Source organism: Tarenaya hassleriana, unplaced genomic scaffold, assembly GCF_000463585.1.
Source record: "Tarenaya hassleriana unplaced genomic scaffold, ASM46358v1 Cleome3, whole genome shotgun sequence".
NCBI lineage: Eukaryota > Viridiplantae > Streptophyta > Magnoliopsida > Brassicales > Cleomaceae > Tarenaya > Tarenaya hassleriana.
In genome coordinates, this window is record NW_010966177.1 from 6400419 (window position 1) to 6422617 (window position 22199).

Genomic DNA, 22199 nt, shown 5'->3' on the forward strand with positions numbered 1-22199 from the left:
GTCGGTCCAACTACATGTGAATGTGAAATTAATGAGTTCTAATTTTTCAAAGAGGGAGGTTGAATATTTAAAAAAAATAAAGAAAAAGAGGTCTGGGTCCCACACCGGTGACCTGACTCGGCAAGTGGCCAACCCCGTGTCGTCGCCCGACCGAAATGGCGCCAAATTGACCGTTGCCGTTTCAGGCTAGGAAAACTACTACTCACCATTTTCTCCTTAATTAATGATTAAACCTGATTAATTAACAACAAATGTTACTCCAATTATTTTAATTTTATTAAACCGAAAATTGTAAATTAAGGGGAAAAAATTGACTTCAAAGGGAAAAGGAGCTTCCCCAGTTCTCAAGATCCTCCGAACCTCACTTCTCGGATTCGTTTTTAATTCTCCCGAGCCGTCGTCGTCTTCTTCTTCTTCTTCTTCTACTTCTTCTTGTCTTATCCACAGAGAAAGATCCAGGGGTTACATTTGTTTCCATCGTTTTCTCGGGAAAGTCGTCCGGAATCTGGGGTGAGAACTGGAACCGTCATGGATTGGTTCTCGAGCTGTGGAATTCTGCTATTGGGTCTGCTGATTTCTAGCTGGGGAATGGAGGGTTGCGACGGATTGGGCAGATTCGAGTTCGATTTCAACCACCGGTTCTCGGATCGGGTCGTGGGGATTTTGCCCGGAGATGGGTTGCCGAGTCGGGACTCGCCCGAGTATTACCGAGTCATGGCTCATCGAGACCGCCTGATCAGAGGCCGTCGTCTCGCGTCCGGAAACGACCAGTCTCTGGTCACCTTCGCCGACGGCAACGAGACTGTTCGCGTCGACACTCTTGGATTGTAAGGTTCCTCTGTTCTTATCATCTGTGTGCGTTGTGTATGCTTCGAGAGCTGATCTTAATTTTGGAAAAGCGTGTTGATTTGCTGTCGGAATCGGACAAAATTGAGTTGGTTGATCGATGTTACCGTGTCTTTGTCCTGTTTGTGCAGCTTGCATTACGCGAATGTGACGGTAGGGACGCCGCCTGAATGGTTCCTGGTCGCTCTAGACACCGGAAGTGACTTGTTCTGGTTGCCCTGCGATTGCACCAACTGTGTTCAAGACTTGAAATCACCAGGCGGCGCGGTAATTCTTGGATTTGATCTTAGGTTTTGTTCTCTCCAGATTCGAAGAATCGGGTTTTCTATTGCTTATGATTGAGACTCCAAGTTCAGACAAAAGATTAGCTGTAGTTTATGAATCTGACTTACGCAATCTGTTGACAGAAGCTTCTATATTTGGACAAAGTTGAGACAAAAGACCTTCCAAACATGTGTTCTCAGTTTGTAGCTGTTTCATCATATCCATTTTTGAACTCTCCTTGTAGCCTATTTGTTACCCGAAAAGTGTTAAGCAATAGTTTAATCAACTTTTTGCTGTTGTGATGTTCCTTACATGAGCTTTTTTTGTCTTAACAGACATTGAACCTCAATGTTTACAGCCCTAATGCATCGTCCACAAGCACTAACGTTCTATGCAATAGCACGTTATGTACAAGAGGTGATCGGTGCCCATCTTCTCTTAGTAGTTGCCCTTATCAGGTTCGGTATCTTTCCAATGGTACGTCGTCTACTGGGTTCTTGGTTGAGGATGTGCTTCACTTAGTTACAAACGACAATAGATCCAAAGCTGTTGATGCGAGGGTTACCTTGGGGTAAGCCATGGATTGTCAATTTCTCTTTTTAGCGCAAACCCGTTGCCCATTTCTTCTTCCTTAATCTTTGTTCCTCGCCTTATCCATTTGTGTAGTTGTGGTCAAGTTCAAACGGGTGTGTTCCACGATGGGGCGGCTCCAAATGGTCTTTTTGGCCTTGGCTTAGAAGATGTAGCTGTTCCAAGCGTATTAGCGAAGCAAGGAGTTTCAGCGAACTCTTTTTCAATGTGTTTTGGACATGACGGAACTGGGAGGATCGGTTTTGGAGATAAAGGCAGCTTGGACCAAAGGGAGACACCGTTTAACATAAGACAATCACGGTAAACATAAGACAGTCACACCATTTCCAACAGGAGCTTGTCTCTTTCATTCGTGAAAGTTACTTCCGGTTGTTCTTCATTTCTTTGGTTTTTTTCCTTGTCTGAATCTTTTTTTTTTTGTTTCTGTTACCAGTCCTACTTACAATGTCACCGTCAACCAAATCATCGTGGGAGGGAATACCGCTGATCTCGAATTTAGTGCTGTTTTTGACTCCGGGACCTCATTCACGTATTTGACTGATCCGGCTTATACCCTTATCTCCGAAAGCGTACGTCTTCGTTTATAGCGTATAACCATATTATCTTGAAGAGTACGTAGTAATAGATGACGACTAACAAAACATATGTTGTTTTTGCAGTTCAATTCTCTTGCTCTGGACAAACGTTACCAAGCTGATTCCGAATTGCCGTTTGAGTACTGTTACGCGTTAAGGTTTTTTTTCCTTTGGCCTCCCTACCAAAACATGTCCCGATAATCATCTCCCGAGTTTTCCTAAAACCCGAGTACTGTTTTCTTCCTCCCTTGCAGTCCAAACCAAGACAGCTTCCGATACCCGGCCGTGAATCTGACAATGAAGGGCGGAGATACATATCCCGTCTATCACCCACTAGTAGTCATCCCTATGAAGGTTAGCCCCCCGAAGATTCTCACATCCAACGCTCTATATCGCTCTTAAGTTTTGGACAAATTGCCCTTCTCGGCCTTATAGTAAAGCTGTTCCCTTTCTATCTCTCAGGACACAGACGTCTATTGCTTAGCCGTCATAAAAATCGAAGATATCAGCATCATCGGACGTAAGTATCTATCTACGAACTCGACTGGAGATCATTTATCTTCCTGCTTCCATTTATGTCACATTTTGGAATCTGATTTAAACTTAAACGTGCTATGGATTTTTCGATCTGCTGATGCAGAGAACTTCATGACTGGATACCGCATAGTCTTTGATCGTGAGAAGATGGTTCTCGGTTGGAAAGAATCCGACTGTGAGTGTGTTTACGATGATTTACTTTCGTTCACACGCCCTTACAAAACATACAAATGTTTCTGTCTTAAAAGTCCCATTAGCTTACCAGCTGAGGCACTATAAACATAGCTATGAATGTACTTGCGTATCTTATCCTGGTTCACAGCCCAGATACCGAAAATTTGAATGACCTGTTCTCGTGGTTACGACAGCCTCGGCCCTCGGGTTTTAGTTACACCCCCGGGATTGTACCTGTTGGGTCACTTTTATCTTGTATTATTCGCCCGAGCCCGCATCTCATCTTCTTGAATCTTTTGTGTTCTTCAGGTTACAGCGGCGAGGCGTCTTCCGTACCCTACAACGGGACTTTCTCGACGGCCAGACCTCCGGCCACTTCGTTCAACCCGGAGGCCACAAACATACCCTCTCAAAGGCGGAACTCCTCGTCCGCATCTTCGGCCTCATTTGCACTTTTGCTTCTGATTCTACTCCCAGTTTTGGTTCTCCTCCTCTGATCAAATCATATTCTTTTAGTTCAACGTCTCTCTCCAGTGATTTGGTTCTTTAGGAGTCCCTCTTTATCACATCAAAGATCAAAGATTTGCATTTGGCTTATATATATACACACACATTACATATAAGTAATATACGTATATAGTTGTGATTTTTTGTATTTATCATGTATGATATTACTGGGTTGTAAATATTTTTTTATTTATGAACCCTAAATGATTTAGATAATGAAACCGCTAATATAGTTTCTATACTTAGTGTTCTTTACCCTTTGTATTTCTTTGCTTTTTACGATAACCATTTTTATTGAATGAAGACAAATTCATTTAACACTAAGATTTATGAAAAATGTTATACATAATATAATATACTGTAAAACAAAAGATTGGTATGTGTAAGAGACAATTATTTCTTGTTCTACTACTAATTTTGTAGTTGTAAAGCGGAGTATCTAAAAATATATATGATTGAGACAAATTTAATTTTATTATAGAGAAATTTAATTTAATTTGGGTCTGCTATCGTTTTATTTGATATTCTAACTTCTATTATTGATCATTTACGAGATAACGATAGATCAATCACGTATGAGGAATTAAATCAACTCTTTTAATCAAATAATCGAATAGTTTATGACGAATCGTGGTAGATAAACAAAGTTAGCAAGAAAACGAATTTGTTTGAATTCAACAGAATGATTTATGAGAAAAAGATTGTACATAATTTAATATAATAATCTATTCAATTATAATTTTTTGTATTTATTAGGTATGATAGTATATTGTAAATATTTTTTATTCATAATCCTACTTGATTTAGATAATGAATATGTTAATATAATTTTTATACTTATTTTCATCTTGATAATAATTTTTATTTAATGGAAAGTACATTGTAAAATTAAAGGCGTGCAATTTACAATTAACTACTAAAAATTTATTAGTGTTGTTGTAATCTTACAGCAATTTAAAAACGACTATTTACAATTAACTATTTAATTTTATGATTTGTTTTTGTTTTGTTTAAGAATCGATCCAATCGTATAAGAACACGTGTCACCTCATTTGCACCTCACACCATTGCACATTTATCATTTTACAATCAATTTTGATTCACAAATTATATATTTTTTATTTTTAATATCTCAATCCATACTTTAATTCAATAAGGAATCAAATTGGTTTATATACTAAGTTGCATATAAGTGACATACACATATTACATATAAGTGATATATGTATACACATATAGTTGTAATTTTTATATTTATCAGGTATAATATCAAGTTATAAATATCTTTTTATTTATAAATCTCATATGATTTAAATAAAAAACTGATCATATAATTTTTATATTTAGTTTTGTTGGTGATTTCCATTTCTTTTGGATTAATGTAAATGTGTCCATACGCGAATTTCGTACACTATTCAATCGTTAGTCTTTTTTGTTAAATGTAAACAAATTCCTTTGATATTGCAATTCAAGTAAAAAAAGATTATAACCAATATAATGTAATATATTATGACAAAACAAATGGTATCTATTTCACTGTCTCACATATTTACTTTTTATTCTATTATTAATTTTAATTTTATTTCAAAATTTCGACATTTTGAATTTTTAAAAATCTGTATAGATCAGTCCATAAAAAATATTTGCATTTAGTTTATACATACACATCATATATAAGTGATATATATATATATATATATATATATATCTCTATATAGTTGTGATTTTTTTTATTTATTAGAGATGATATTAGGGTGTAAATAGTTGTTATTCATAAACCTCATATTGTTTCCATTTCTTTTGGATGCACGTAAATATGTACACTTTTTATACATTAATGTTTATGTTGAATGCATTTATGGGAGAGGATTGTATATAATATATTGTGAGGAAAAAAAATGGAATCTACCATATTTGATTCTTAAATATCTTTATTTTCTTTACAAAATCCTAAAATATCTTAACAATAAATTTTATCAAAATATTTCTCTTACTTGTTAAATATTCAGTTATAAATATTATTATTTTCATCTAAATAAAAAAAATTATCTAATGGCGAGTACATTATAAAATAAAAGGCGTGCAATTTGCAATTTAAGTGCTAAAATTTTATTTGTGTTGTTGTAATCTCACGCCTAAAAAACGTTATTCACAATTAACTATATAATCGATTTGTTTTAATTTTTGTTTGAGAATACATCCAATCGCATAGCAACACGTGTCACATCCGAAACATTTGACGAAAAAGTCAATAATCCACCAGCAAGCTTTATAGCCAATCAGAGAAAATTGTGTTTTCTTTATCGTATTTATCATAAGGGTAATTCAGTAATTTATCACTTTCCCGGTGCTTGGGCCGCAGCACGATTCTCTCAAGGGCTAAGCGAAACGGGAAAAAGTAAAATAAAAAACAAAAACAAAAAAATATAAAATGCCCTTTTAGAGAGAGGCTGAAAAGGAAAGGAAAGAAGAGAGAGCCTCCACTGCTCCTTCTCTCCCCTTGCATCGTCTCCTTCTCCTTCCCGGAAATTTTTTTTGGAGAATTTTTGGCATTACACAAACCCTAACCCTAATCTCTCCGTCGCAGAGATTCTCCTCCTTTCCTCGATTTGTCACCATCTGTTTTTTTTGTGGGTTTTTGTTTGGTTTTTTTGGTCGGGGCCATCGATATTCGTTATTAGATACTGTGTCGATCAAAGCTCATCGACTCGCGAGCAAACCCTAATTTTTGTCCGATGATGGCATCTGATGCTCTTGCTAGTGCCAATAACGCCACATCTTCTTCTGCTTCGTCTCCTCGCTACATGGGCGAGAATCACGGTAGCCCTACGGCCGCCGCCGGATCTCAATCGCGCCGCCCGGGTCGGCAGGTCTCATCGTCTCCATGGACCCAAATCGTGCGCGGTGAATCGGAGCCGATCGCCGCCGCTCCTTCCTCTGAGTTGGTTGATCGATGTTACGCCGCCCGGGTCGGCAGGTCTCATCGTCTCCATGGACCCAAATCGTGCGCGGTGAATCGGAGCCGATCGCCGCCGCTCCTTCCTCGCCTCAATCCAGGGCGGCGATCCAGCCGATTGCTTCCGTTTCTGCCGCTCCCTCCTCTCCTCTCATGACAGCGGCGGCGTCGGTGGAGGACGATGAGAAATCGGAGAGCTCTGGTGGAGTTCAGGGCAATGCGGGAAAGAAGCCGGTTTGGAACAGGCCGTCCAATGGAGCCTCTGAGATCGGGCCCGTCATGGGGGCATCGTCGTGGCCTGCTCTTTCTGAGACCACGAAAACTCCTTCGAACAAGTCTTCTTCTGATTCGTTGAAAAGTTTGTCGGATGGATCGGCGTCGTCATCTTCCGTTCCCTTTTCTCAGGTTTGAATGGTTTGCTTGCTTTTTTTGGTTTAAAAGAGGAAACTTTATGCCTTCTGTGCCTAATATCTCCGTCGTTGGTTGATTTTAACTGAGATGTTGTACAGATTGATGCAGTTTTATGATGCTTGATTGCTACAAAAGTTTAGCAGACTTATTTTCCGAGGTTTTTACTGATTCTCTACGCCTCCTGTTGAAATGCATCTTACCTCAACGAAGTGGAAAAAATAAGGATGGTTGGTTGTGAATGTGTTTCTAGTTAACTGTGGATCCTTGATACGGATTCCCTTCACCTACCAACAAAAAAACCTTTAGTTATTTTTGCGTGTTGAGCTACTTAGTTGAGTTGTCTTAGGATCAAGAGATATGATCATACGAGTTGTATGTTCTGGAATGCTTGCTAGTTTTATGGGGTTGAGGTTTTCTGTTTTTCTCATCGTGTGCACCATCTCATTTGCTTGCATTATATACTCTATTGTTGATATTGACATGATTCTGATTTCATACTGTTCTTATGCTTTTATGTTTTATTGTTCAGGGAACTGGAAATGAATCTGTTCCTGTGCAAAAACAAGGCAACGACACACAGCCTAATCCAACTCCACACCACTCTCGCCATCGATCTTTTAAACGAAATGGCACCTTCCCATCTGCTAATGGCACTGTTGCTCAGCCACAGGTGCCGGGTTCATTTGCTGACTTGCCTTTGCACAACCCTTCGCCTAGAGGCCATAACCAGAGGAATGGGTTTGGATCACAATCCCAGGGCGGTAATGACAACCAATCGCAACGGAACTCATACAGGAACCAAAATGGCAATCATCATCAAAATCACGGGGGCAGGCGCAATCAGGAACATGGGAATCATAATTGGAACAGAAACTTTAATGGGAGAGATGGCCATGCACCACCACAGAGGGGCAATCCAGGGTTTGTAAGACATGCTCCAGCACCTGTGCAGCAGCCAATTCCTGCGCCATTTATGGCAGCCCAGACTATTCAACCTTTTGGTAGTCCTGTGGCCTTCCCTGGTGAGGCACATTGAAGGTTTGCTTTTGTGTTCCTTGTTATGAATCTTGCTCTGTAATGTGTCTGCTTCATTTCAGAACTGGCATTGCCTATTTATTATCCCCGCATGCCCTTCATTGCTGCACCTGTTCCATCTCCTGTCTTCTACCAAGTTCAAGACCCTCCTTTATATACCAGAATACAGAATCAAATACACTTTTATTTTAGGTAATACCTTATTAGATTTTTACAGTTATCTTATTTTGTGTTGTTGTTTTCTCAATGGAACGTTACCACTACTTCCATCTCTATCAGAAGGTGGAGTCTGATTGCAAAATTTGCTTTTGTTACAGTGAAGAGAATTTAATTAAAGACACATACCTGCGCCAGTTCATGGATGATCAGGGTTTTGTTCCGATCCAATTGGTTGCAGGTTTCAGAAAGGTGATATTTTTTTTCCTATAAACATTTTTGTCTTTAATGGCAAAATATTAATCTGTCTTCATAGTATTTTCATGGTACGAACTCTTTTTTGCCAAAGTTTAACACTTGCTATGTCTGCTTTGAACATCGCATGATATTCGCATACTGAGTAGTTATATATTCAAGCTACTAGAATCTCATTTTCCTTGAAATTTCATTTATATACCTAATAGCCACATGATAAAAATAGATTTTACACAAAAGGACCACTTGTTACTTACAGAAACCAATGCTGCCTTGTTTATTGACAAGTTCAATGATAAAAGCCCCTTCAGTCCCTGCCTTCCATAAAATGGGATAATATACTCTTATTTGGTTGCTCAGTTGGTTCTATGCCACCAATTTCCTTTTCGCTTTTTAACATTATTTAGCGTTTTGTTACTTGGTTCTCGAACTCGATTCACATTTCTGGTGTTGTGCTCTCGTTTCAGTTATCTCTGCCATGCTTCCTTTTCTTTTTCAGGTTGCTGAGCTGACTGATAATGTCCAGCATATTTTGGACGCTCTACAAGGTTCACCTGTTGTTGAAGTGCAGGTGCCTCGTCTTGATCTGTCATGAGTCTTTAAAATAAAATGATTTATAGCGAGTAAAATTTGTAAATGACAGCAAAAGGGTTGAAATTAAACAGTCAAGTTATCAAGCTTTTCTCCTTATCTGCTGAGATATTTGAGGTAATATGTGGTTGAAACTGTTTTTTCCTTTCTAGGGTGGTGACAAAATAAGGAAGCGCCATAATTGGCAAAAATTTTTGCTGCCTGCTACTATGCGTTTCCCTGGTGTTTCAAGTCCCCAGTCCGGGGAAAGGGCGAATACGCTGGCAGCACAAGTCCGAGGCCTTTCTCTCGAGCAGAACTCAACAGAGCACATTGGTTCATCCAGTCATCATGTGGAAACAAGCAAAACCCTCTCAGACTATTCAAACGTCCAGCAACATCTGTTGGGTGGCAATCCAGCAGAAAACTGCAGTGACACAGCTGTCTCTTCTCCACCATCAAAGTTGAACTAAAGATGTGCTTCTGCTGCACATTTTCATCTTTGAGAAGAAAAACTCTTGGGGAGAAGGAGAGATGACATCCAGAGAAGCAAACAATGAACATCTTGTTGGAGCATTTGGTGTCTGACATGGTACGTGAATGTATTGTTTTGTCTTGTGCAATACAGGAAACCAATAGCACAAGGGAACCCAGAAAAAAAAAACCAAAAAAAAAAAGTTCAAGAAACACTAGAAAACCCCAAAAAGACAGGAAAAAAAAGGAAAAACAGAAGGAAAAAAAAAAGATCAAACCTTTTTTTTTATCATTCTAGCTATAGAGAAACTGGACATATATATGGTTTTTTCTTCTTCTTTTGGGATGTTGAGACTTTTTACCGTTATTTTTTTCACTTTTGTTACACACTGGGTCAGTGGCCATAGTTGTGTTTGTGGCCATGGTGACGTGTCTGGTTTCATGGAGATTTACCAGTTTGCATTACCCTCCTCTTCTCTTCTCTCCCCCTCCGGCCGAGTTTTTCTTTTTAGTGGTTCATTTGCCAGAGGGAGGGGATCAGAAGAAGAGGGTGTAAGCCGGAAATAGATTTTGACATTGGCGAGCTTGCTCGCTCGCTTCTTAGGGAGGACGGCTGCGATATTCGGCCTATAGGTCGATACCCGTCATTCGGATTATTATGTTTGTTGCTGTCTTGGAGTCATAATATGGTTTTGTGTCCGGAGACTTGTGATTTTGTTCCCTTCAGATCCATTCCCTCTCTGTTGGAGTCTTTATGGCATAAAAGGGATGGTCATTGTGGAAACACTCTGGTGTTCATGGAATGTTCTGCTTCCAACTCTTCTCTTTTAAAGATGCAACCTTTATGTACACATTTTTGTGGGCAATCTCATTTATGATACAAATCTTAGTAGCTCTTTAGGATAACGAGTTGCTTTGATTGTAAAATGAAACATATATATATATATATATATATAAGTTTTGTGTGCATGATCACTTGATGGGCATTCTCATCATGTGTGATGCTTTTTTTTAATAGAGTTTTTTAGGATAATCTGAAAACATGTATATATATATATATATATGTATATTTATATGTATATGTGTGGGTGTGGGTTTACTCACTCATGGGCCATGCTCTCGAATTTTTCTATATATGTATATATATATAGAATGAATTGATGATTGGATATTTTATCTTGTAAGTAATGAAATAATCACTGGAGTGAGTAATGTCCCCAGAAAGTGAAACTTCTCACGAGATGGGGTGGTTAAAGCCCCAATCAATGCCCTCTTTTCCATTTTACCGCAAGGTAATATTGGCATGAACCCTATTTTTGCAGTTTTATGCGATGATACGTTTTTCTATTTTAAATCGCGTAATTTCCTTATTTGTTTTGATAAGATGGAACTAAAACAAGCATGCAGGCACGTGCACTTCACGCACTTACTATTTTTGTGATCCAATCAGAACAAACAATTTACAAAAAAGAAACACCTTATACGTCCAACTTACTATGAACTAGAAAAAAATACTAGGAAATATATTTTTAAAATATACATCCTTCGTGATTTTGTTTTTGATGCATAACCAATCAAAATATTTAATTTCAACAAGCATTTCATATAATTATAGCATAAAAATCAAATCTCAAATGAAATTGACTTTATAATACGAAAATTACTTCGAAAAACAAGAATCAATTTTACACCAAAAAAATTCTTATTGCTACCTGATTTTCGTAAAAATTTCCAAAATTTACGAATTTCTATTCAAGTAAATTTACATAATAATGTATAAAAAATCAAATTTACCGATTATTTTTTTTGCTATAAAAGTACATTACTCCCACTTCTATCATCCAACGGCTAGCATTCTTTTGGATCATTCACCTTCTTCTCCCCTCCCTCCTTACTAATGCTCCTTTTTCCCATTTTATTTATTTATTTATTTTTGCTGAAACGTTTTTTTAATGACTTTAATAATTACGACTACCTACGTGTTCGTACGGTCTAAGCGGAAACTCGCAAGATTCGTATCGTACGGACGGGTCTATCGACGGTCCAAACAGATGGGTGCGTTCTCATTATTATCCGTTGGTTTATAAGTGTAATCGAAACTCAGAATAGTTTTATTTATCACAAAATCAGACTTTCGAGTAATAATAATAATAATAAATTTATTAGGTCGATGTGTCAGCATCACACATCAGTTGTCCCTCCTCTATTTTTATTTTCTTTTACAATCTTTTAATTTAATTAATTTTTTTTTCAAAAAAAAAAATATCGACATATGTAGAAAAGAACATCCCACGACCAAGTTATGACGACTCCTTTTTATATCTCGAGTTTTTTTTTTGCTCGATTCTATTGCTATTTATCTATATATTTTATTATTATTATTTGTAGAGTGTATAAATCTATTATTTCTGTATATTCATTTTTTTCTTTATAATATAATGTCAAATTTTAAGAAGGAAAATATTAGACAACAAAATTAAGCCAATCCCCCAACGGGCCCAGCCTAAGAAGAAGCATTGGTGGAATTAAACGATAATAAATAATAAATTAATAATATATATATTAAAATATATTTTATGTTTGTAGAGTTATGGACAGAACAATACAGAGCTGACACCTGTCCAATCCTCCCTCGACTTTGACACGTCACTCTCTCACTCTCATCCCCACTTCTTGCTTTTGTTCCAATGGTTATTTGGATTCACCCACACGGTCCATGTTTTGTTTGCTTTGCAAGTGGATATTTACATACACACGTGGATATATACATATATATATATATATAATTTATGTTTTTTTATTTAATTGAATTGGATTGGGATTGTGCTCATGTCAAGGGAGGGAGTCATGTCCATAAAAAAAACATGTTAAGAATAGATATTGGCGAATATCATATGGTATACTAAAGTGTGTGTATATATATACTAATGTAATAAAAATAACTTGTAATTTCAAAACTAGTATAGTAGGAGTACATTTACATAGGGTGAGTATTTCGGTTCGGTTCGATTCTGAAAAACCGGACAAAAAAATATGGTATTTTTTTCAAAATCGAATTAAATCGAAACAAATTTTAAAAAAATTCAAAAAATAATTTTTTTTAATAAAACCAGAACCAAACCAAATATAATATAATAACCGATTAATACTTATTTTTGTAAAATCGAAAAAAACCAAATCGAACCATTTTTAATCCGAACTCGAATCGAATACCAAAACTCCGACCCCCACCCTCACATGCTCCATCGTCATCATTGGTTTGCTCTTCGTGGTTGTCTTCTTTTTCTTTTTTTGTCATTTACTTGTTGAAATTGTAACATGTACGAGGACGGGATTATCATTATCATTATTATTATTGTTATTATTATTATTATTATATTGGAAGATGAATTTCCAAATTGGTATTATAGTTTGGAACTTACTATAAGCTTTTTTTTTTATGATTTTACAAAATATTTGTATTTTGTAATTTTTTTTTCTTATTTCCGCATTACAGTCTCTGCTTTTTGCAGGTTCATCGATTGGACTTTTCCTCCTTTATAAAGTTGGAGAGTGGGACTCTTTTTTTTTGGTTCCTGCCAAAATATACGAAGTTGTAATTTTTAAATGTAAAATAGATCAATTTTGTGTTTTTTACATAAATATATCAACTATTTAATTTTTTATATAAATATATCAATTTTGTAAAATATTATCAAATTTAGCTAAATAAGAACGATATTAAAATAATCAATTTATAATAAAACTTTTAATATATAAATCATTCTAAATACTTAAAGATTAATAATTGAAAATTTTAGAGTATTCGAATTCAAACAAACATTGGATTTGTAATCAGAATTAGTATAATTTTTTTTTGAATAGCAAATCATAAAAAATCTGTATTTTATAAAAACAATAATTTATGATTTTTTAAGAAAATTGAAAAATAATTTGGTAATTTTCAATAATATTATAAATATTTTGTATATTTTTATTAAATGTTTAAAGTATTATACTTTAAAATAGAAAAATTAAAATTCATATCCAAATTCAAAATTATTTTGTACATTACGTGATCACGATATATATTAATATTAATATTCGATGTTTGAATTTAATCATATTTTTTATCACTTCCAACCTAATAATTTTAATCAAATCATCCTTAGATAAATTTCAGTTTTCATTAATTATCGATATTTAACTATTATTTAATTTAATGTTTCTATTATCAAGATAAACATATGATAATATTTTAAAATTTTATATATCAATATAAAAATTTGAACGATTGATATATTTATATAAAAAGGTATATATTTATTTTACAACTCCTAATATTTTATAAAATTGTATATATATATATTCACAATAAAATGTTTCTGTTTATTTTAATAGTATTCGGTCTTTCTTATATTCACAAGCAATTTTATAAAATTTGTATATATAAGTTCCAATAATGCAACTAGGTAGAAAAGGAAAGTTGTACTGAACTAATTTTAATCTCTGTATGTCAAAGGGCATGTTGGCAATTAATTTAATTTAATTTATTAAGTAACTAATAATTTTTGGTATGCAAAAAAAAGGGTGTACGTTTCGGTTCGGTTCTTCGGAACTGAACCGAATAAAAAAATACGGTATTTTTTTTCCGATACAAGCAGTCCAAAATTTCCGAAAGCTATTAATTTTAGAAAATCAGAATTTTTCGAAATCGAACCGAATTTTAAAAACTCCGAAAAATCGAATTTTTTAAAAATTCCTGTTTATTTTTTAAATAAAAATCGAACAATATAATACAATATAAAATGTTTGAATAAAATGTTTATTTTATTAATTTGTGATAATGTTAGTTTACAACTTCCTTGCACAAAATAAAGTGTGATTGAGTGCAATAGCCAATTGTTTTTAACTTTTTTTTTTACCATGGTCAGTATCATTTTTACTACTAGAAGATATTTTTGACATAAAAGAAAATAAATATATATTGAATAGCAATATAACTACAATAATGATTATTATGTATATCAGTTTATATTAGATTTCATTAAATTGTTTATAAAAAAAATGGGATAAAAATCAAAGCAAGTAAATCAAGACTTTGAAAGAGAGTCTTTGGAGGGGAGGATCCAAAGGCTCTTTTGATACTAAAGTGGAAGAAGAAGAAGACAATACCCAAATAAAAAAGCTTTATTTTTCAAGAGTTTTTTAACCACTAACTTCAAAAAAAAAAAGAAAGATGAGAATATACTTTTTTTTTTCTCTATAAAACAAGGATTCTGATAAAAGAGGTTTATTTTGTATTTGATAATCTTATCTTAAACAAGTTTGATGCACACGACTAATCCTGTTTAAGTGAATATTAGTGGTGGAATAATTATGGATTTTTTTTATTTACTCTCTCTCTCTCTCTCTCTCTCTGTGTCACTTCCACTGGACCCAACCATCATACCAGAAATGACCAATGAAAGGGAAGAAGCTCTGTTATGTTCTGTTCTCTCTCGCCTATTACATTACCACAACATCAGACTCTCTCTCTCTCCCTCTCTCTCTGTGTTGTATAAGACAGTTGACACTCAAGAAAGAACTCAGCTGCTTCTGTTGTTCTGTTTTCCAATGTTGTCATCAGCAGAGGAACAGAACAGCCATAGAGTGTTGTTGTCCGATAGCAACAAGAACAAGAGTCTCGACAGAGTTTCTTCTTCCACTTCTTCACCATCATCATCAACATCCTCGTCTTCTTTACCCATCTCTCAAGCCCAATTCAAGCCACAACCCGCCATGGAAGAGGTCTGGAAAGACATAAACCTTGCTTCCATCCACCATCACGGCCAGATCCCCCATGATCCCAGGGTCAGGACCCAACACCCAAACTCTATTCTCCAAGACTTTCTCAACAGACCACAGAGCCATGACCCACCGCCGACCAGACTGAGCATGGGTTCTTCCAGCAATGGCGACACTAGCACTGTCACTGCTCTGTACGGCTCTCCTCTCCCACCTCCTGCAACTGTTCTCAGCTTGAATTCGAGCGCTGGATTCGAGTTTCTTGATAACCCAGATCCTCATCTGCAGAACCACCCTCACCTCTCCTCAAATATTTCCTCTCTCACCACCCCTTTTGAGGCTCTGGCTTCAGCTGGTCAGTTTGGTTTTTATGGGAAGAAAAGAGGCCAAGATTCTGATAGTTCAAGTGACAGACGCCATAAGCGTATGATCAAGAACAGAGAGTCTGCGGCTCGTTCTCGGGCTAGGAAACAGGAATGTCCCTCTCCTCTCTTCGCAACTCCTTTCTCTGTACCATTTGAGATGAGGAAAGAATGAGGTGTTTTTGGCATCTGAGAAAGCTCTTGCACTTGTGGGTTTTGGTATTTGTGATTCTGCAGGCTTATACAAATGAGCTGGAGCTTGAAATTGCTAACCTGCAGGCAGAAAATGCAAGACTCAAGGGAGAACAGGAACAGGTAAACAAGCAACAAGTTGATAGTATTACTCTTTCCTCATGTCAAGAAGATAAGACAAATCTGGAGTCTAACTCCAAACTTAAGCAGTTTCATCAGAGACAGCAATTCTGAACTCGTAATATTTTGACTGAAAGATTCTGATTTTTATGCGCATTTTTGTGTTTGTATTCATGGAAATGCAGCAGAGGATGGCGGCAGCATCCCAGCTTCCCAAAAAGAACACACTTCAACGGACTTCAACAGCTCCGTTTTGAAGGGGGGAAAAAAAGAAAAAGAAAAATCTTCAAGTCCCTTTCTGTTTATGGTTTTGGTGATGAAGTGTGTTTCTCATGAATCAGGAAAAAGAAAAAAAGCTTGTACCTTTTTTTAGCTATGACTAAGCAAAAACTTGCAGTTAAACCCAAGATATCACGGGGAAAGGAAGATGTAAAAATATCTAGAAACAGAAAGAGTCATTTCCATTTCCTAAGGAACAGGAACTCCTTACCTGTCCCCGACTCTTTCCTGTCTTTTGTCGTTTTTTTCTATCCAAAGACTTTGACTTCTGTACTAATTTCAAGCTCAGTCCTCTGCTCTCTATTAAGTAACTTGCAACTTCCTACCATCTTCTAATGCAGACAGATCTTGGTTAAAATAAATGATTAAAGAAAAGTGTTGGCTACCGTTGAGCTATTTTGGTTGCCGAAGATATCTAAGCAAGCAACATTACTAACCAAGAGACAAAACCATGTTTGGTGCAATGATGTGTGTGAACTAGTGAATTGAGAAAATACCAAAGAACGGGGCTGAAACGTACCTCAAGACCGGACCCTATTAATGAGGCTGAGGCATTTACTTTCTTTCAGCTCTATTATCACAACTTTCTTCTTTTGTCTGGATTCCATTGTAGCCAACAAGTTGCCATTCTGATCAAACCCCCAACCCAATGGGAAACCAGTCAACCCCACTTCAATTTGGTCAAGGGAGAATATGATAGGTGAATACCAATACCACTGCACTATTCTTTTACTTGTACTGCTGATCACCATATATGCTACTTTATAGGCATTGTTTTGTCAAGTGAATTGTTCCTTCTTTTCTCCAATCCACTCCCAATCACCTAATGGGGATAAGCCTAAATGATGATGCTTCCTGATCTGTTTCCGGGTTTTATTCCTTATTTGATTTATTAGCAACCAGAAACAAAAGAGAAGAGAACATCCCGGCCTCATATCTTGTAAATATAGTATCATCAAGTTGAGAGGAATATTTACCAAAAGTGGGACTCTATGCCTCCATTATACATTGTTCCTCCTCCCCTGGCCAAATTCTATCTTCACGTTGTACGGTACACTCTGCACCCATCAAGTCAATATCCAATACTGCTTTGAATATTGCTTTCAACTACTGTTCCGGTCCACGAGAATACTAAACACTAAAAGGCGTCCTCAAATCAAGCGATCACTGTGTTTATATACTCTACTGTTTCAGCTCTCAAACCTGTGGTTTCTTAGATACTAAGCACAGCAATGGTTTAGTATATATATGTGTGATTCTGTTATATATATATATATATATATATATATATCCCATCTTACCCTACCTCCATTCACTTCCTATCATCTGGGTTTGGCTCTCTATTGCTTTTGCTTCAACAACAATTTAGTGAAACTCCAAAATGGACCAAAGCACAAGAAAGAGAATGCTGCCTTGTTCTGATCGAAATGTCCAGTTTTAGGTTGCGAAGCAAATTCATCAAACTTTTGATGCACCGCCTTCCTCTTCGATTATCTTACCATCCTTTGAACCAAACATGGATTCTATCATGTTCACATGACCAGAAACAGATTCCATTAATGAAATAGAAAGCTAAAGCAATGACACCAATTTATCAAGAAGAAAAATGGTGAGACGAAGCATGACACTTGCGGTTCATCCCAAATCAAATTCTTACAGATAGATTCAATTTTAACTTTGTAGTTGGAACAAAGAAAAAACTGAAAAGAATCAGATTCAGATATATAATCCCCCCAATGAGAATTCCTTAAAAGACCATTCATTCTCCAGATGGATTGAACATGAAAGATCGGACAAATCTTGAAGACGACAGTTTTGGACAAGCCACTCACGAAGCAGATTTGGAAAATTTTCAACTATCTGACGTAGCAGGTAGAGAGAAACCTAAATTCACCCTGTTTCATATGAAACTAAACGCCCAAACCAAAACCCTAATTATTAGCTTGGCTGAGCATGGATCGTAAATACCAAAGTATTTAAGGAAATAGGTAACATTTTGGATCCAAACGAATTTAAGACAGAAACAAAGTACAATCCGCCATGCAACAGAAACTTACGGGGAAAGAGACACCGATGGCGTCGTTGACAAGCGAATTCGTCTTCTCGCGAGCCCTGACAAGGAAATCAGCAATAGAGACGATCGATCGAATCGAGAGATTGTGCGAAAGGAAATCAAACCTCAAAAGGATTGATCGGAAAGAGGGCACGCGAGAATCTCGGGGAGTATCTCGTCGATTCCAAGTCACCGCGTCTTTCAGCAGTTCTGAGCTTAATCTCAACGAGTTTCAGATTCGATCTTAGTTCGAATTCAAGGGGTTTTCATTATTCCGGAGGATTTCAGGGGGGAAATGGAGTTGAGGATCGAGAACTGAGAGGGGCCGAAGAACCAGCCGTCGTTTAACGGCTGCCGGGGAAGATAGCGCGCGTACTTTTGGGGTATTTCTGTAAATTAAAAAGTTTTCAATTGGGCCCTTAATTTTTAAATCTACAATACTAAACATCGTTCACAATTTCACATGTCCAAGTATCCTTTTTTTTTTATTTATAATATTATATCTTGTTAATGAAATTCGAATCTAAATCGATATGGGTTTCGAAAGTTAATTCAAAGATTTTTTTTTTCTTCTTTTTAATCCTGTTCAATATCAATTTGAATTACATATCGAACTCGAATACGATGTTTCGAATATTTTGTCTACCAAACATTATTTTTAAAAAATAAAAAATGAATAAAATAAAGAATCTATACCTAACTTTGGTTTAGGAAATGAACCGAGGATATAAAATGAATTTAGGATCTAAAAAAAAAAAACCAGAAAATTTACGAAATTAATTTTACATTATTTGATGTCATGAATGTCGAGAAACCAATGCCACAAGCTCAATGGGCTACATTATTAATTAAGAAGCCCACCAAGAGAAAATGAGCCCAAAACATTACATACGAATAGTCAACTGACCGAATTGCCCCTACCCAAACTTAAATACTATAGAATAAAAAATAATTATCTCCAAATAAAATATTCAAATTTTAGATAGGCAGGCTGCTACACATTCAAATCTTTCAAATTTTGGATCGATTCGTAAAACTATATATTATATTATATTATTCTATTGTCGGTCGAAATCGATTGTACCTCACGAGGGCATTCACTCGTAATTTATGGCGCGTGATAGGGTTTATTGTGTCCTTTCGCAGTATTTAATTTAATCATGATAAGTGACCTATGCGTGGACCTGCATCCCAGCTCTCAATAAGTAAGAAGTCCAAATTACCCTTTATCGTATGTGAGATAAGGGCAGATGGCTAAGGGCTCTTTCGTCATATGAGAAATAACGATATTTTTTCTCCATAGGATGCTCGTACTATAAATATTCTCTTAGAATTTCGCCTATTTTTAAAATTGAAAAAAATAAGCATATCCGTAAAAGGAAACGAATCTATGATCTCTATCTAACCGCGCGCAATCTCCGCTGTCAGATATGGCACGGTTAGCTAGGTAAAAGTGGGTCCCATTGATCGTATTCACCAATAGTGTTTCACCACGTGTACAGGTAGTGGGTTTTCTGACTAGAAAATTAGAAATTTTTTTGGCGGGCTTGTTTAAGAAATTCAAATACAGAGCGAATGAAAAACAAAAAAATTAAAAGAACAAAACCCTAGGGCCTCTCCTTTCCCTCTTCCCAAATTTGTTCCCTCGCTATCGCCATCTCCCTCCGTTTTCGTTCTCCCTGTCTTTCTCTCTCCCAGGTGAGTTCTTTCGTTCAATCTCCGAGGTTTTGAAGTATTCTCTTTTTTTATCTAGGTATTTACTCTTCTGTTTTGGTTTAGATTTCTATGGTTTGGAAGGTTTCGATTCGCTTGTGGCTTTCCATTTTTGTTTGGGTTTGAAATCGATGAAGTATCGTTCAGTCGGTGTTCCTGCTCATTTTTATCATTCGCTTTGGTTCTGCATGTTTTTATCGATTTCGAGTTTTTCTAGTTCTCTAATGTTGGAGTAGGGATTTGTTCTGCGAGTAATATCGATTGAATATATGTTTGTTGTGAATACAGGATGATTTCCGCTTCACATTTTGTGGCTCGATAGTGTTGAGCATCCGATGTTGCTTGGGCTTATGATTGCTACTTTTGGGATGGTGTTTTAAATATTTGGAACTGACTGTTTCAGGGCTCCATTTATGGTTGCTTTAGCCATTGTATCTCGGTTGTCCGCCTAAGCAAAGGAATTCAAAGTAGAACTTGTCACTACTGAAGGGAGAAGAATTTTTGCTATCATATACAGGGAAACAGGACCAAGATATATGGGGAAGGTATTGCCCAAGGGTGATGATTCAAGAACATCAAAGCGGAAAAAGAGATTGAGAAGGTCGGGCAACAAGTATTTAAAGCCAGGGGCTCTCGTTCAATTACGTTACAGTAAAGCGTCAGCTGCCAAGCCTTGCACTGATCTCGGGAAAAAACGTGTGGCTGTCATAGATACACAAAAAACTGAGAATGATATTGCAGTGGAACATAAAGCTTCTCAAAGTTCGCTAATGTTGTCGCCTGTCGACATTGTTAAGCAGAGTAATTTGGTGAGGACAACGAAGATCCATGACATGGAAATAGAGAATAAGGCTTTTAACAAAAGCCCACTAATGTTATCACCCGTGGATATTGTTATGCAGAGCACTTTGGTAAGGACACCAAAGACACCGCAAGCTGATCCATGCAATTCAGAGTCGAGGCTCGAGTCTCTGCCCATGGATTTACTGGTACTGTTCGATCCTTCTCTTTTACAGGACAGTTCTCTTTTCCATGATAAGCACCTTTGAAGCCTTATTGTACTGTATGCTGATCCTGATCTGCAATTTGTTCCAGGTTAAACTTCTCTGCCATCTGCACCATGACCAACTTAAGGCTGTTTTTCACGTTTCTCAAAGGATAAGAAGAGCTGTATGCCATTCTTTTTTCTCTTTCATATTCTTTTAATCCCCTCTTTGGCATGTTTGTGTACTAGAAACTGCCTCTCTTAATTGTCTGATTGGGCTAAAGTTGAATTTGTTTGAGTTCCCTTTTGGACAGGTTTTGCTTGCGAAGCATTACTATTTCAATTATACAACACCAGACCGTTCAAGACAGGAAATGTTGAGTGCAACGACCCCAAGGCCAATAGATCATTGGCCATTTGTTAGGTTCATGTTTTGCATGGTTTATTACTTTTTGAAATTTGCTTAACTACTTGTTAAGCTGATCATCTGATTCTATGAATATATGCAGCAAAGCAGATGGAAACCCTGCATTTGTGCCGAGGCTACACACCCCTAAAGCACCAAGGCATGGTCCTCGACCACCTTCTCGGATCAAAATCGCGGAGATGAAGCAAATTGCTGCCGTTCTCTTTCAAGACCAGACATTTTCTTCGAGATGCATGGTTCCTTCGGTTATCCAAAAGCCTTTGTGCAAATCACTGGCTTCAAACCGGGTGCTCTTCTATGAGGATGAGTTATGTCAAGCCGTTGCTCAAAACAAGCTCCGCTGATTGCTCCATACTGCAGTCGCCTCATCCAGTTTTCCTCCCCTCTGTACATAGTTGGTTTGTCGTCGTCATCATCATCATAATAATAATAATCATCATAATCATTGTCAGCAGTTGTTAAATAGAACAGGCTATATAGTAATAGTAAGAATCATGCAAGTTTTGTAGCAGTGCCATTTCAGGGTCTAGGTTACATGGGAACCTCGAAAGTCTGCAATTAGGGTTTCAAAGGGTTTCAGGCAAATGGTTGTCAGATTAAGTGAAGTCTTTGAACTGAGTCAGTTGTGTGTATATTTTTTGCTACACCTGTCTGAATATGAGTGTTTGATTGGTTGCACTTTTGAGTTGAGAGGTTCACCATTTTGGATTCTGGATCTCTTCCCTCGTTCATGGGTTTGATTTGGTGTTTGATGTTTTGATTTGCATCTCCAATTTGTGATGGAGAATTGCTAAATTTGCTGTCGAAGAGGTCAATTTCAGGACCATTTTGTAGTAAAGTATATGCATCTTTATGTTTTTTGTTCTATGCTCTTTTAAGGTATTATAGAGATCTTAAAGAAAGAATATGACGGTTGTTTCCTTTCGTTTAGCACATTTTTTGTTACTGTCA

The 22199-nt window shown here is 36.6% G+C and overlaps 4 protein-coding genes and 1 long non-coding RNA gene across 19 annotated transcripts; 4 read left to right on the plus strand and 1 right to left on the minus strand.

Annotated features, from left to right (window-relative positions):
- The first annotated feature begins 305 nt into the window (after positions 1–305).
- On the plus strand, positions 306–3735 carry LOC104819737 (aspartyl protease family protein 1). 2 transcript variants are annotated; one of them, XM_010549952.2, is made up of 10 exons: positions 306–827; positions 978–1113; positions 1446–1681; positions 1777–2001; positions 2135–2270; positions 2361–2428; positions 2531–2630; positions 2739–2796; positions 2917–2988; positions 3297–3735. In XM_010549952.2, exons 1-10 carry the CDS (start codon positions 529–531, stop codon positions 3482–3484), a joined length of 1518 nt encoding a protein of 505 aa, XP_010548254.1. In that variant the 5' UTR covers positions 306–528; the 3' UTR covers positions 3485–3735. The 2 variants fall into 2 exon arrangements, with proteins under 2 accessions (XP_010548254.1, XP_010548253.1); XM_010549951.2 differs by having other exon boundaries at positions 307–827; positions 2361–2434.
- A 2203-nt stretch (positions 3736–5938) lies between these two features.
- Positions 5939–10202, plus strand: LOC104819738 (la-related protein 1C). Of its 3 annotated transcripts, none has more exons than XM_010549956.2 (7): positions 5939–6439; positions 6517–6855; positions 7391–7883; positions 7959–8088; positions 8214–8304; positions 8807–8878; positions 9051–10202. In XM_010549956.2, the coding sequence occupies exons 1-7, from the start codon at positions 6230–6232 to the stop codon at positions 9348–9350; spliced, it is 1635 nt and encodes a 544-aa protein (XP_010548258.1). In that variant the 5' UTR covers positions 5939–6229; the 3' UTR covers positions 9351–10202. The 3 variants fall into 3 exon arrangements, with proteins under 3 accessions (XP_010548258.1, XP_010548255.1, XP_010548257.1); XM_010549953.2 differs by having other exon boundaries at positions 5940–6364; positions 6472–6855; XM_010549955.2 differs by having other exon boundaries at positions 5940–6356; positions 6464–6855.
- A 4448-nt stretch (positions 10203–14650) lies between these two features.
- Positions 14651–16257, plus strand: LOC104819740 (protein FD-like). Of its 3 annotated transcripts, none has more exons than XM_010549959.1 (3): positions 14652–15591; positions 15717–15794; positions 15980–16257. In XM_010549959.1, exons 1-3 carry the CDS (start codon positions 14710–14712, stop codon positions 16046–16048), a joined length of 1029 nt encoding a protein of 342 aa, XP_010548261.1. In that variant the 5' UTR covers positions 14652–14709; the 3' UTR covers positions 16049–16257. The 3 variants fall into 3 exon arrangements, with proteins under 3 accessions (XP_010548259.1, XP_010548261.1, XP_010548260.1); XM_010549958.2 differs by having other exon boundaries at positions 14653–15591; positions 15977–16257; XM_010549957.2 differs by lacking the exon at positions 15980–16257 and having other exon boundaries at positions 14651–15591; positions 15717–15968.
- LOC104819739 lies at positions 15650–18509 on the minus strand. Of its 6 annotated transcripts, none has more exons than XR_772853.2 (4): positions 18249–18509; positions 18128–18182; positions 16591–17593; positions 15650–15752 (listed from the first exon to the last, which is right to left on the minus strand). It is a non-coding gene; the product is annotated as an uncharacterized LOC104819739 (long non-coding RNA). The 6 variants fall into 6 exon arrangements; XR_772852.2 differs by having other exon boundaries at positions 16591–16930; positions 17048–17593; positions 18128–18509; XR_772850.2 differs by having other exon boundaries at positions 16591–16699; positions 16785–17593; positions 18128–18509.
- Positions 18510–19669: 1160 nt separating this feature from the next.
- LOC104819741 (F-box protein At4g35930) lies at positions 19670–22113 on the plus strand. 5 transcript variants are annotated; one of them, XM_010549964.2, is made up of 6 exons: positions 19685–19821; positions 20125–20645; positions 20739–20825; positions 20932–21006; positions 21136–21245; positions 21331–22113. In XM_010549964.2, the coding sequence occupies exons 2-6, from the start codon at positions 20373–20375 to the stop codon at positions 21590–21592; spliced, it is 807 nt and encodes a 268-aa protein (XP_010548266.1). In that variant the 5' UTR covers positions 19685–19821; positions 20125–20372; the 3' UTR covers positions 21593–22113. The 5 variants fall into 5 exon arrangements, with proteins under 5 accessions (XP_010548265.1, XP_010548264.1, XP_010548262.1 ...); XM_010549963.2 differs by having other exon boundaries at positions 19670–19821; positions 20125–20825; positions 21136–21197; XM_010549962.2 differs by having other exon boundaries at positions 19675–19821; positions 20354–20825.
- Positions 22114–22199: the final 86 nt, after the last annotated feature.

Excerpts from the sequence above, each read along its gene's own strand:
- LOC104819737 (XM_010549951.2), top strand. The coding sequence starts at position 529 with ATGGATTGGTTCTCGAGCTGTGGAATTCTGCTATTGGGTCTGCTGATT. Across the intron at positions 1,114-1,445 it reads TGAAATCACCAGGCGGCGCG|ACATTGAACCTCAATGTTTA; the intron begins GTAATTCTTGGA and ends TTGTCTTAACAG. Across the intron at positions 2,797-2,916 it reads AGATATCAGCATCATCGGAC|AGAACTTCATGACTGGATAC; the intron begins GTAAGTATCTAT and ends CTGCTGATGCAG.
- LOC104819738 (XM_010549956.2), top strand. The coding sequence starts at position 6,230 with ATGATGGCATCTGATGCTCTTGCTAGTGCCAATAACGCCACATCTTCT. Across the intron at positions 7,884-7,958 it reads TAGTCCTGTGGCCTTCCCTG|AACTGGCATTGCCTATTTAT; the intron begins GTGAGGCACATT and ends GCTTCATTTCAG. Across the intron at positions 8,305-8,806 it reads TGGTTGCAGGTTTCAGAAAG|GTTGCTGAGCTGACTGATAA; the intron begins GTGATATTTTTT and ends TTTCTTTTTCAG.
- LOC104819740 (XM_010549957.2), top strand. The coding sequence starts at position 14,710 with ATGGATTTTTTTTATTTACTCTCTCTCTCTCTCTCTCTCTCTGTGTCA. Across the intron at positions 15,592-15,716 it reads GTTCTCGGGCTAGGAAACAG|GCTTATACAAATGAGCTGGA; the intron begins GAATGTCCCTCT and ends GTGATTCTGCAG.
- LOC104819741 (XM_010549962.2), top strand. The coding sequence starts at position 20,373 with ATGGGGAAGGTATTGCCCAAGGGTGATGATTCAAGAACATCAAAGCGG. Across the intron at positions 20,826-20,931 it reads CTCTGCCCATGGATTTACTG|GTTAAACTTCTCTGCCATCT; the intron begins GTACTGTTCGAT and ends AATTTGTTCCAG. Across the intron at positions 21,246-21,330 it reads GATCATTGGCCATTTGTTAG|CAAAGCAGATGGAAACCCTG; the intron begins GTTCATGTTTTG and ends GAATATATGCAG.